Raw genomic sequence first — 14,190 nt, forward strand, 5'->3', positions numbered from 1 at the left:
ATGATATTAGTTTGGCAGGTTTTGTATTTGTACATAATTTCACGTCAATCTATCCAATAGTTGTTTCAGTCGGGACCAACATTGCCATATTATGAGAAAGATTCATGAGACATTATGAATTACTGCGATGACAATTTTCACTTCAATTATAAAAATGTAATAAATTATAAAAATTTTAATTATAAAAATGTAGATACATAAATGCATAGATGCACTCTTAATAACATTCATCGATATCTATGTGTGCTGTTTTCTGGTTTCAACTACTGCTGTCAAGACGAAGAGGAATGAACTCTCCGGCTCAATGTATTTATTCATGTGTTATATTTCTGAATAGGGGCAAGACACAATGCTTCACTTTCTTTGTTGCAAAAACTAATTTTGACCTGACGGTTGCCGGATCCTTACCTGTTCCACAAAAGGCAATTTGTTGCTGCAGCCCACCGCCAAACACAAAGCGTTTTATTCTAGCTCCTGGATTTATTGAAGACAAAGTTCTTTGCTTTCTCAGACATTTCTTTCACTGCTGCATTGTTCCAAAGGATTGTAGTAATTTCTCGCACTTGAACTGTTGTGCCTCCCTCTCTTTTTTTTCTCTGTCTCTGACAAACGCGCGCACACACTCATAGAAAAGTGAGGTTATTGCAAAATGTTAAGTCGATGCACATAAGCTGAATACTGTGCGCTCAGTGAACACATCTCCCGGATTTAATAGCAGCTATATTTGCCACTGCTCGATCTGCTGTGTACACCGAGCTGCTGAGAGAGTCTAAAGGTAGGTGAACAACAGCAGTTTTCACAGGGTGGTAATCCTGCTCGTCTTGGCGATTACGAGTGTGTATTTCTGGGGTTTGTGTAATTGTGTAAATTAAATATGTGTGGCGTTAGTTTGAGTGAATGTTCAACTTTCCTAACAGTGTAAAACCACACTTTATATGTCAATACGGTTGACACTCTAGCTGCCCCGATGAAAGATGTTCTTAATGAAACCATACACCTTGAGAGCAGCTTCCAGTGTGCTGTTAACGTTCCCGTTGCGTTTTCTGCATCATTGAACCCTCCACCTGAGTGTTTGCTGACTCTACATTTCTGCCTCTCCGTGCCCAGTACTGCTGGCCTCTTTTTTTCCCCGTGCCCGCAATAAACCTTTTATTTACACTGTTCAACCCTCTGCAGACACATGCTGAGCTGTTTCCCCAAACACCAGTGTTCATCTTCTACAATACACCACAGAGCAGACAGATAAAGATGGAGAAGGAGGAAGAGGAGGAGGGGGCAAAGGTTTGGGACAAGATAACATTCAACACAAATTAAAAACTTACAAAGAACTTACATGTATAGAAAATGTATTTCAAAGTCTGATCTGCAAGGCTGTCACTTTGCTGCAGCTAACATGAGCTACCTGCTATAAAGCTCAGCGTGACTGTAAATACTATCCTATTTCATCAGACATCCCAATTCTCATCCCTCACTGCACTACAGCACCGTGATGCAGGAAACAGAAAGAAAGAATCTGCCGTGCTCTGTATAAATTTGCATCAATAGTTAGTGCGAGCACTCCTGTGGTGATGAAATATAGCCTATTCTCCCGGGTGCTTCTCCTTAACATGCAGGGCACGCCGTGCATGGATGGGAGTGACGGTGCACACTGTGTGCACGTCCATGTTACAATGAAAGATCGAGACTTTCATTGGATTGACTGGCTGCGTGTGACCATAAAGTATGGACGCATTAATTTTTTTGGTTCAAATGGGGCCATTTGTTTCCATTGAAAATAGAAATACAGAAAAAAGGTTGTTACGGGTTATTTCTATGAATCACAGCTAAGAAAGAGAAGCACACATTTTCCTTAAGCACATACAGTTCAGTGATGTTTTGACAGTGGAAAAGCTAATGAGGAGAGCTATGTTTGAACCTACGCACTATAAATCAGATATGCTTGCTGAGTGAGCAGCTTGACTGTACATGCTACCAATATAGGAAGAGAGGAAAATACTTAATTCTGAGAGTTTCTTTAGATGTGTTCAGAGTGTGCATGTCAGACAGGAGTTGAATTAATTCAAGTGGCGACATCGCTAAAGGCATTGAATCAACCGAAGCTCGTGATCAACGACTCTTCCTCAGAAAAGGCTCATTGTGAAACACCCTGAAGAGACGCCACCATTCTGTAGGAACGAGTTTACAAGACTACTGTGAAATTAGTTTTTGTACGTCTGCAGATGAGTGTCTTTATGTCCATCAGTGCGTGACAACCAGCCAACCACTGCCTGCTTTGTACTAAAGCCCGTTTTAATGCGGTATCGAGTCAATAGTTTGTCATGTTACATTACGTTAGCTGCTCGTTTTTGTTTGAGGATTTGTTACTGACACCAAACTCTCCAGAGCAAACGCCTCACTGAGGTCCAATGTCAAACATTGAATGCTCTTAAAACGGTCTCTGGGGAATTCTACATAAGTCTGCAGCGCTGTGAGGATGCTTCTTTAAGCTAATTGATTACCTCTTGCTTCCTTCTCCGACTGATGCAAAGCATTCAGAATCAGTGTGAGAATGACTGGCCATTCTCATTATAATTTATTAAAGCATTGCAGCACCTGTTGGGCACAGCATCACTGCTCCACATTCTTCACCTCTGCTCTCTTAGCCACCAGAATAAAAAGCAGGATAAAAATATCCTCTACTTAGCAATCTAAACACACACTATAGTGCAAAAAATGATACCTCCCTCCCTCATTACCGGGAATATGCAATACAGTAAAGCCACAGGACTGGCTAATCTGACCTTAGTTTTTACTTATTATGCTAACGAAGTTTATACAGGGCAAAATAAGGATACATATTACTAGTGGAGTAAGGCTTTACATATTGGGGGAGAAAATAAGGTAAACATTTTGTGGAAAGAATGTTTTAGTAATTAGGTATGTCAATTAGCAACTTGATAAGTTACTTTTTTCTTTCTACATAAGATAATTAACCGAGTGTTATATGCATACATATGGTTCCATATGACCTGTGCATCAGTACAATTACATTAAGTGCAGAAAACGAAATACATTTCCATAAAATTGTTAATCGAGTAAACAGAGGAATTTCGTCAACATTTATTTATCACTACATCAAATATATTTATTAAATACTGCAACTAATGATTATTTCATTAGTTATTTTCAGACTACTGAAAAGAAACATTCAAAATATACAGTTATGTGTTAATTTGTTACACTTTGTTAATTTGTCTGTGGATTTCAGAAAACAGTGAAAAATGGGCTTCATAATCATCTTAAAATCTCTTTCTTTTTGTGGACCAACATTGAATGGATCCTAACATAACTGACCTTTTCAGCAAAGCTTGCTCCATGGATTTTTAGCATACATTTTTCATGTTATTATATCGTGTATGCGTTGTGGACAGAGCTGAGATCAGAGACCTTGAACACAGACTATATGTCAGAGGCAGAGCCTCCGTCCTGGTTCACAACTGCATCCGACCAGCAATTATGTCAAGTGGTTTTTGCTTCACAACTCTGATGTCATCTTGGTCTGAGCTGTCCTCCACAGACGTGCACTTGGAGAGACATGCTGGGCATCATTAAACAGCGCTTAGCTCTCTCCTTTCCGACACAGCTTCCAGCGTTTGATGTGAGAGGGAAGTGGAAAAAAACTCACGAAATATGGCGGCAACAGTTTTCTCCTCACAGTAATGTCTAACTTGCTAAAATGTTGAGTTGATGTGCCTTTGAACTCCAGTTGTTCACCTGCACAGAAATGTGTTAATAAATGATAGTGGTAAAACCTGTTATCTGAACTCAGATTGGCTCATCTACTATCAGAAGTCTGCCCTGAAAGTGAATTTTGAGCATCAAAGTGGCTGATAATGATAATGGCTTCACAACTGTCACCGCATATTTCAGTGAATCTGAAGTTCAGCTGTTTAATCCCCATTTGTCTCATTTGAAGTTTGTATGTTGTGCGCTACCTGCCGGTGTGCTCCGGTACAAAGATACGCTGCAGCTCTGACCCACTTTCATCTGCCCTGAAAGACAGGTACAGACACTCGCTTACAAACCGTCCTAATTGGCTGCAACCTTGTCACCAGTGCCGCTTGTAGCCCCGGCTTTCAAAAAGGCACTCCAGCGTGCAGCCTCTGGATTTTTGAAATATCATGTTTGAGCTCACACAGGTCTGCTCTAACAAGCTGTGTTTACCCCCAACCCTGTGACGAGAGGATCCTTATTTCCCCTCCTTATCTCAACTGATGCAGAGATTTCTTCTCTGCTCTCTGTCAGTTGTATCTTCAAAGTTTCTCCTGTTGCTGCTGAAAACAACTATTAGAAATGCACCTTTGCTTTCCTGGGTCTAGTTTGTGTGGTATATGCCTCTACATATATGTCATATAACTCATATGTCTCATATGTAGACAGTGTGACATATTGAGATATTTGCAGCACAGCTACATCAGACTAGCAGTATTTCTGTTTTAGTATCATGCTGGTGGTTCAGACTGAGGAAAAGGTATCTGCTTCTCTCCAACAATAGTTTTGAAAGAACACAATGCAGATGCAAGTTTCTGTCTCTCTCAGTTGCTGTCGCTGTCACTTATGCTACATTTCTCCACAGCTCAATGCAATGTGTTCACGCCCGTTCTTATCAAAGGAAGTTTGAGAAACATTAAAGTTACTGACTGATGAAGATGAGGCAGTTTGCAGTAAAGCAGTTTGCAGTAAAGCGGGTCCAGCAATGAGATGAATTAATTAATGTGAGTCCTTCATTGCACCGAACAACAAAAAACTATTATGTAAGAAGACCCAGGGGTAGATTTTTTTCCCTTTCACTTATATACAGCTGTTAAAGGATTTTCCTCCTTTCTGTGCTGCATTTACTTGCTTCTGCTCGGAAAATTAATCAAGCATTGACAAAAGACTTATCACGGACGCTATATTAATTAACCTTTAACCCACAGAATCCATTTAAATAATTTGAGAAGGCAGTCTCTTGAACCCTGACTTTTCTGTAAGAGTAGACAGTTACTTGCCAATTTTTGCCATTATACACACCATTACACCTGATATAAAGGAGAGCTACTCCGTTTCTGTAAATTAATTACCTGTGTGTGTGTGTGAGTGGAGAAATTTTAGCGAGAGCCGTTTCATTAGGTGTTGAAGAGGAGGCCTGAGGCAGATTATCAAAGGGCCATCGAAGGCTTTTATGTTCAGCCGGCGGTTCAGCGCCCCTCCTGAGATTTGTTTTTCTAAAGTCTTTGACTCAAAGGAAGAAAGAGAAACCTGGATCGCTCTGCGCTGATCTCTTGTACTTCTCACTAGGTGGCACGCGGATCAAAGTTATTTGAAATCAGAGGAGGGCACTTAAGGGAGGCACCCTGACTTTCTCTTGACTGTTAAAGACCGTGTTTGAATTATACATTACTAAAAGGTTTTTGGGGAGAACAGAATTGACTGTTGTTATTGAGATAATTCAATTTTGATTGTTAAAAATGCAATTTGTGGAGTTGTTGTGTAATTGTAAAGTTAACATGAATGAAACATTGGCCATAATTCATTATTTAACACAATTTGTCTTTTAAAAGTGTGATTTTTGCGATCGCTTCTCTGCAATAACTTAATGACCTCACTTGGTGCAGGCAGTGGCAGATGTTTTGAAGGGTCGATATATTTGCCCGTCTCTGTCACTGCTTCACTTGCAGCTGTTCAGGCCGCCGTCAGTCAGACAGCTTCGATAGGTACATTTTTATTGCAGCATGTATCAAAGCTACCAGGTGGTGGCAATGTTGCTGTGGGCAAAATGAAATCCCTCCTGCAGTTCCTGCCTCCAAACCAGAGAGCTGGATGACAGAGTGAGATGCATCCCAACGGATCTCAAGGGGCTTCGCCTCAGCTCACATATGAAAGGGAAACTTATATATGTGTGTATTAGAGATTTTGTAAAGATGCCTTGGAAGATAATGTTGCACTGATGAGAGTGAAACCTTCAAGGTTAATGTGCAGAATGGAGGGTTTGATCTATTAGCCCGTGGCTGATATTTTCAGAATGCAAATCACAACTTGCATCATAACGATTTGTGATTCATGTGAGAAATAGTCTGTGCTCATCTTTACGACATGGCCTAAATAATGTGGATATACCTGTTTGCATTCTTACATACATACCAGGACTAGTACCACTGTGGAAACAGCTGTATGATATTGTTTGTGTGGCTCTGGAGAAGCTTTCTAAAGGTGGGGAGAATCTCAATTTTGGCTTGGCGACCAAAAAGAAGATGAGACATCAGCCTCAGTTGAGTTTTGAAGCTTGAACCATCCAAGGAACTAAAAAGTTGTAAACAAAAAAATCTCTCCTGCCTCTGGTGCTTTGATTATAAAAACTCTTTAACGTGCCTCTGACAAGTCCCACCACCCTATGGGAGTGCAATATGATGATATTTTAGGCAAAAGTGTGCGTCCGACTTTGTGGCAACACTTTTGATGGATCCTTTGCTGTTTCAACATAACTCCATCATCTGTTTTGATCGGTTGCCAACAGTCTACTGCCAAACTGCAATCTTACGAAGCTACATATTATACGGTGTCTGTGGTGGTTTGAAAACCTTTTGTACTTAATTTGCCAGTTGTGTTCCCTTGAGTTGTTTTAATTCACATTTATGTCTGTCTTCGAGTTAATTAGTATGCTCTTGAATTGTAAACTCAAAATAAATGACTGTGTGTTTATATGTTAACAATGTGAGGAAGGTATTCTCGCTCTGATTCTATTATACATTTAGATCCTGTGTTTCTTGGTGACACGTCGGTGCAGAGGATCTGCAGAGAGAGCAGGTTTTCCACTGCCGAGGTCTTAATTTAACTTTCTTATCGTTAACAACTGAATAGCAGACAAGAAAATAAACAACCTGTTGGAGAGCAAATGAGGTTCAGTGGAAACCACTTATAGTGATCACAGTAGCGGTGATCAACTCAACCTCATTTCAATTTGACGTATAAGCCATTGTTAGTGAGCGAATAGTGAATTATCCCTCTATTTTTGACCAAATCTACATCATAGGGTTGACTATTGGTACTTTCACAAAATATTTACACAGTAAGATTGTTTCTACATAATCATCAGTAATGTGAGTATAATAACTAAGTGGTTCAGGCAAATAATACTTCAGCTACAACTGTCTGGCATCTTCAGAAAATTACATCATTTTACTGTAATGCAGCCAATAAAAGCAGGAATAGACAAGTATGCAATATTACGACATCTAGTCTTATCTCAATATAACAATATATTTCCCAGCCTTAGTTGACATGCATTTAAAAAAAAAAAAAAACTAAAGATATTTTAAGTATTTTCACTCTGACGCAGATAAGACAATGTTTTCCTTAATACAAGATGTTCCCCAACACAACATCTGTGAACAGAAACAGGGCTTTCATGATAGAGTTCACTACAATACGCTTTATGATTATCCTGTCAAATCATGCAGAGAAACGTACAAATTGAAATATTCCAGAATATTTGTGTTGAGTCAGTCCGTCCCTTTGGTCCAGGCTGAAATATTTCAACAACTGCAAGATGGATTGCTAGCGATTGCGAGAGACAAGTGATGAATTGAATTGACTAATTTGATGATGCTCTTGATAGACCTATTTGTAACACAAATTAAATCAAAAGCCTATTGTACATAAATCCATATTCTGCTTGCTCACATTAAATGCAGTAAAGCAGGGTACAACACATGCACAATAGGCGTGTGTGATATTCTTCTCAGCTGGTATAATTGAGTTAAGTGTCTGGATGCAGATCTGATCCAATCAGATACAGTTTAGTATTTAAAAAAAAGCCCAAAACATGCTTGTTGCTTTCTGTGTGAACTGTGGGAATGAGAATAAAATGGGGATTCGAAGGATGCTCTCGCTCGCTGTGGACGGAGAAGAGACGCATGGCAGTCTGCCTCAGCTCGTCTCTGCCTGACAGAGTCTCTGATTTCTCATAGCTACAGTTCTGGGGGAACACAATGGTACAAAGACACCCAGAACCCATCTAGTTTGTTTTCCACCGAGATCAATCTCTCTAAATCCACTGTCACAATTATGCACTCCATGTTCACATATTCCCAGCTTTGCCCATAAAGGCAGACAAAGCTCGTCACACACAAAAGCTTCCATCTGCTCTGCATCCGAAATTAGTGGACACTCGCCAGAGGGAAAGGATCAAATGCATTTTGTGGAAGCGTGACATTGTAGCGAAGGGTGGCGCGTGTGCTTTACATAAGGATAAAAATGATTTGCGGAACATGCTGTAACATACTTGCAATGCACAGTAGAGCAGAATTCCTTTGAGGGAAAGTGTCTAATTTCTCGGGGGAATCGCAACGCACAGACCATCAGCGGGCGGATCGGATCCTGCTGCAGATACAGTGATGCAGAACAATGAGGCAAACGGCTAAATTACAGACTGGTGTTGATGCTGTCAGATACAAAGAGGGATTCAATTAATTTAAGCAAACTTTGCTAAGCTATAATTGGTCTGTCCAAATCCCCACGTTTGAACAGACATGCAGTAAGCTTTACAGTGGCATGTTTTTAAAAGCCTCAAAATTAACATTTGCTTTGCCGTTATACCCCCGTTGGTCAATACAGACATTTGTCCCCATCAAGATGTGTATGTTGTATTTATCTGGAATCGGTGTAATTAAATTGTAGCCATTCTCTCTCTCTCTCTCTCTCTCTGTCTCTCTCTCTCGGGATTGCCTCAGTCTCGCAGACTCCTCCATTCTTTCATCCGACTCTCGGTCTTTTTTGGCTCGAAGTGTGAAGTTTTGGAGCTTCCTCAAATTGCCTTGGCAAAGGCTGCTTGGCTTCTGTGACTCTGGCTGTAACAGGCAGTCCCCAAAGCGAGCAGAAGCAAAAGAGTCATTTTAATATTTTTCTCATCACACTTCCTGGTGGGACAGCTGGCTAGGCTCATTCAGAAATATTGTATGGTATTCCACCACTTCTGCAAGAAAAAGAAAAGTCCCTTGTATCTATGTTTTACATTTTTGTAAATTCACAACAATCGTATGGATAAACTGGATCTGGATATTTTTTTCCCAGAGAAGAAATTGCATTTTACGAGTGAGCTGTTTTTTCTTCTATTTTTCATATGTACATTATATTCTCCTTTCACAAGGTCTGCGCAGCCTGACAAAACCCCAAACAAGCCTCATTAGAGTTCCTTGTTGATGTTGTTTTGTTCTTGAGGGACAAGATTGTAATGAGCTGTCCACATCTCACAGTCACCAGCAGCTCTGAGCCACCTGTGTGTGGGAGGCTGCTTCACAAAGAACACAATATCCCTTTGATTTGAATAATCGTACATCTTACATAAAAAATACATATGTGAAGAAATACAGACCTGACGGGGGAGATCTTGTCCCTGGCTATTCATCTGTGAATTCACTTTGCCACTTTATTTATAGGTCATGTAGAGAAAAGCTGAGAGAAACAGTTCACAGGATCTCATTCATGCCTGTAGACCAGGGGTGTCAAACACATTTTAGTTAAGGGGCCACATGCAGCCCATTTTGATCTCAAGTGGGCCAGAACAGTAAAATCATAGCATAATAAGGCATACATAACGACAATATTTCTCTATGTTTAAATCATTGGTGAAGGTTTTTGGATGATAAACCCTATTTTAAGGTCTTTCTGCAATAAACTAGAAACATAAAGACCAAAAATTCAGACATCAGCCCACTGTTTAGCTGCCTGGGCTCTCCGCTGCAGATTCCCTCGCATTGTGACGCGTTTGTGACGCCACTTTCATGACGTGATCCATTTTTAACGACTTGCAACACAATGCCTAGCGGTAAAAAATACAGTCCAGTCCAGCGCTTCAACGAGAGCGCTAACAATGTATTTTGCTGTAGTGGTGTCTGTCATGGGTGTCAACTCAAGGAACTCCTCGGTAACCACCAAAGTCTCATCAACACCACGAATGAATACGGCCAGTTGAGCAACATCTTTAGTAATGTCAGTGCTCGGATCCGGCTGTAGACCATAAAAAAGTTTTGAAAGACATTTTTAAAACTTTCTATTATAGTCTTATTTTTTCAGTGTCTCACAGGCATACTGTACATAGACTTTCATCTATTAAAATGTAAATATATTGTATTATAATATTTCCTTAATGTCTGTGCTGTATTTTGTTAACATTTCATATATGATTTAGACACTTTAATAGCCTCTGGAGTCCATGCATGTGGGGGCAGGACGGTTTAAAAGGTTCTAAAAATTAATACATAGAAAGTTAGCAAACATTGACCTGATTGAAATAAGTATTTCTTAATAATCTACGATTTTCCTTCATCAATATTCCTCTCCTGAAATCTTCTTCAGCTTCATCCGCCCATTTTGAATACTTCCACTCACAGTTGTATCTGATCAGCGATGTGAAAACATGGTTTGACGTCTCACTACATATTCTCAGCAGAGGATTGTGCTGCTGCCTCGTCTGGTTTGATCCAACCAGAAAATATGAAATGTGCAGGTTGTGTTGGTGGAGAGGCGCATATGTACTTTCATTCCTAAAATACTGTCAGACGTTGATCAGCTGCCTGGAGTTTCAACATTTGTTGTAATTTCACGAGTAAGCAACAATCAATTACAAAAGGTTTAACAAATAGAGAATCACATGGTGTTTCTGACACATGTCTTTCTGGAGCTTTATGGCTTCGGCTGGGAACTGTGGCATTTTGATTGCGATTTGGTATGTTGACATATTCAGGGTATAGGCAAAATAGCATTGCTTTCACAGAAAGCCAGCTGCCTTCTCCATCATATATCAGTGTGTGTGTGACAGGACGTATTCGATATAAATTGAAAGTGCAGCACTGAGGAGAAGAGGGTATGTTTGTTCTCGGAGTTTGACAACGTGTCATTTTCAGCACCACAGTGTCATTACCTGACGCATTTGGCCGTCTTTGGGGCAGAGAGGTACACCTCGTAAATGTTGAATGTGAAATTAGAATCCAATCGTCGACCTCTCTCGTAAACATTTTATTTCTCCCCTCCACCTGCCTTGCGAAGAGTTGATGTATGCCGCGCTGCCTGTGGGGTCGCTGTGTGCTCGTAAACATGCCTCTTTTTGCATGCTACCGCAGTTCAAGAGAAATGCTGGAGGGTGTGGCCATAAATCTTTGATCATTCTGCTGAAAAGCCGACCTTGACTGTCGTCAGTGAGTCACACGTTGCCTCAGTCGCTCTGTCACTCTCGCCCCAAATTGACCTCTTAGCCTAGTGTGTGTGTGTGTGTGTGTGTGTGTGTGTGTGTGTGTGTGTGTGTGTGTGTGTGTGTGAGAAAGTGACGCTCGACTTGGAGCAAGTGTCCTGACCTCTTTCAAACATGCTATTCCAGCAGAGACTGATGTTGACACGAAAGTTTACTGAATCAACAACTTATTTATTCGCTTGTATATCACGCAAACATGACAAACATTTGCAAGTTTCGGTTTCTCAAATGGGAGGATTTTCAGCTTTTCTCGGTTTTGTATGATCATGAATTGAAATTTTTGGGGGGTTTTGATTGTTAGTCAGAGATAAGAAAACATTTTAAAACGTCATCTATCTAAACAATTAAAAACCCTTAACACACAGTTCAACCTTTTGTATACCCACCAGTAGTTTTAAAGTTAGAAAAATAATTTGAAGTCCAAACTGTCTGACACAATCATATACAATATATTCTGTATCGGCTTGTTCCAAAACTGAATTGAAGCCATATGAGTGAAATATTCATACCCACTACTGCAGCATTCCGTCAGATGGAATTATTCTAGATATCTTGGACATCATTTTATATACATCTCTCTTAGATTGAACCTACCATTTTGGTTTCTTTAATCACACTAATACGTGTATCACAGTTGTTCTCAATCATTGACAGATTACTACCAGTTGAATGTGAATGCTTCTGATTACTTTGAAATTACTTCTGCAGAAGTGAGCATGCTCTCAGTGTGTTTACCACGTATGAATGAAGGTTCCAATCGATCAATCACAAACTTGCAATTATTGGTCTCATAGATGTAAGATAAACGTCTGTGCTTGTCTCCATGTGTTGAGTAATTACTGGAGAAGGCCGCTGCTCATGATCGTGTCGATAACTGTAAGCTGCAGCCTGAGCTGTGATGCTCTTGTTATGTATGTGAGCGACTATATATGTTTCCTTTTTTCAGTATTGATCAGACATTTTTACATTACCACCCACAGGCTGTGACCAAAGACCAAAGAGCTCCACGTTGTGTAGATATAGCCTCTGGCCGAACAAACCAAACAGAATAGACTTTATTTCTGGGACTCTCCATAAAAAAATGGATTACACGATGGATTGAGTGTGAGTTTCTGTGTCTTGGTAATGGATTTAGCCTAATGATGCCCCGCTTGTCCAAAAGAGGGATTATTCTGAAAAGGAGAACAATGGAGGCCGCTCGACTGCAGCTGTGGATGTAGGAAGTGTCTCAGATCACACAAGTGTAATCCAGAAAATGTCACTTGAGGAAAGCGTCTTTGGAGCTCCTCGCCCAACATGGCAGTAGAAAGAATTGTAGATCAACTGTCATGTGTTTTCATTACATTTTCCCTTCCCCCTTTTTTTGCAGCGGTCCAGTCTCTCAACAGCCTGAACGACCAGATTGTCCAGTTCATGGTGACCAGACCTTGTAGCCTGGCTCACGAGGACAAGGCCTTCATTCCTGGAGAGAGAGACACCTTGAGGAAGTCCATGACTCTGATGAGACGCCTGCTCGTGGATGCTCAGGTACAGCCTCGGCCCTCTCAAGGTCAAAGGTCACTCAGTGCATGCTTTTCCTTCTGATTAAGACACAGGTTTTAGTGTCGTTTTTTTCCCTTGTTCAGTGTGGTCTGGTGACGATCACTAGGAATTGACTGGTTTTGGGTTGTTTTCAGTTGTTTCGGTTGCTGTGTCAACCTTTAGCCAACAGTCAGATGAGTTAATTAATTAATTAGTTCTTATACTGTTATGCATACAACTATGCTCAGCTCAATTGGGCTTACAAAACACCATCAACTTTCATAATCAAATCTTCAGACCTACATACAACAAAATGCATTAATCCCTCGCAAAAAACATTTACATGGTAATACTGAAGAAATAAATATCAGTTGAATAGTCAATCTTACCTTCTTTTCCACATGAATATTAAACAACCAATCCTACTTTTGATTGTTTGAATACTAGGATGTTTAAGGGTTTTATCTTGAAAGATAATGGATCTTTCATGTCCTCTTGTGCTCTGAAATGCTCTCTCAAATGAACGTTTTCCATCTGTTAACTTGAACCCTGCAAACATCCAATTTGATGGAAGTAATCAACTAACATTTCAAAAAAATAAATAATTTTACTTATCATGCTTAATTTTACATTGCATTAGTGTTTATTATAGTTTGACTGGTTAAGAAGTTGATGTATGTCCCAGTAGTTTTCTGATTGGTCCACTGAGCATACTGCTGCCAACAGAAAAGAGAAGTAAATAAATACATAAATATATTTTTAAAAGCTGTGTTAATTGTTCAGTTATAAGAAAATATTTTTTTTCTTGTATCAAATTTTCCCTTATCATTTCTACACAGCAAAGCATTCTAATTCAAGAAAAATATTTTTGGGTTATTATGTAAAAAAAAGAAGAAAAGTAAATCAATAAATATTTTAGTGGTTCTTCTCAAGAATTTCTTTGCTGGCAGAAGGCTTTGAAACCCAATTCATGTTGGGAAATATTATGTACAGAAAACAGACTTGAACTCTTACTTTAATGAAAATCAAAATAATAATACAAATATTGAAACTGACATTTTGTTGTCTGGTCAAAATTTTCTCAGGGGTTGACTTGGACTGCAACTATCCATGCTTGTCGGTATCAGTTGTTGAGTATATTTAAGCTTACAATGATGACCCATTATTCCTCTCACTCCGTCATACATTATTTTTCAAACTTTCCAATGAAGACAGAAAAATCTGAGATGTACAGTCGTGTCTCTTTTGCCCACGACAGGTCGGTGTGACTTTGGCTCTAGGTCGAAATCACATTGAGTTCATCCCTGAACTTAAATAAAAGATTTGCCTCCAACACAACCTCTGTGCAGGTTTTGGCAAACCTTTTTCCTGGTAATCCTCAGGATCCACGGAACGGAAATGCT

At 39.8% G+C, this 14,190-nt stretch overlaps 1 protein-coding gene across 1 annotated transcript in view; it reads left to right on the forward strand.

The window, feature by feature from the left end:
* kaznb (kazrin, periplakin interacting protein b) overlaps positions 1-14,190 on the forward strand; it is a gene marked incomplete at both ends in the record, with an annotated part of 100,600 nt that overhangs the window by 4,792 nt on the left and 81,618 nt on the right. The window contains one exon of the mRNA XM_079217791.1: positions 12,636-12,793. Coding sequence (XP_079073917.1) covers positions 12,636-12,793 — 158 coding nt within the window. The remainder of the gene's footprint in view (positions 1-12,635; positions 12,794-14,190) is intronic.

Source organism: Taurulus bubalis (assembly GCF_910589615.1).
Source record: "Taurulus bubalis genome assembly, chromosome: 5".
Taxonomy (NCBI): Eukaryota; Metazoa; Chordata; class Actinopteri; order Perciformes; family Cottidae; genus Taurulus; species Taurulus bubalis.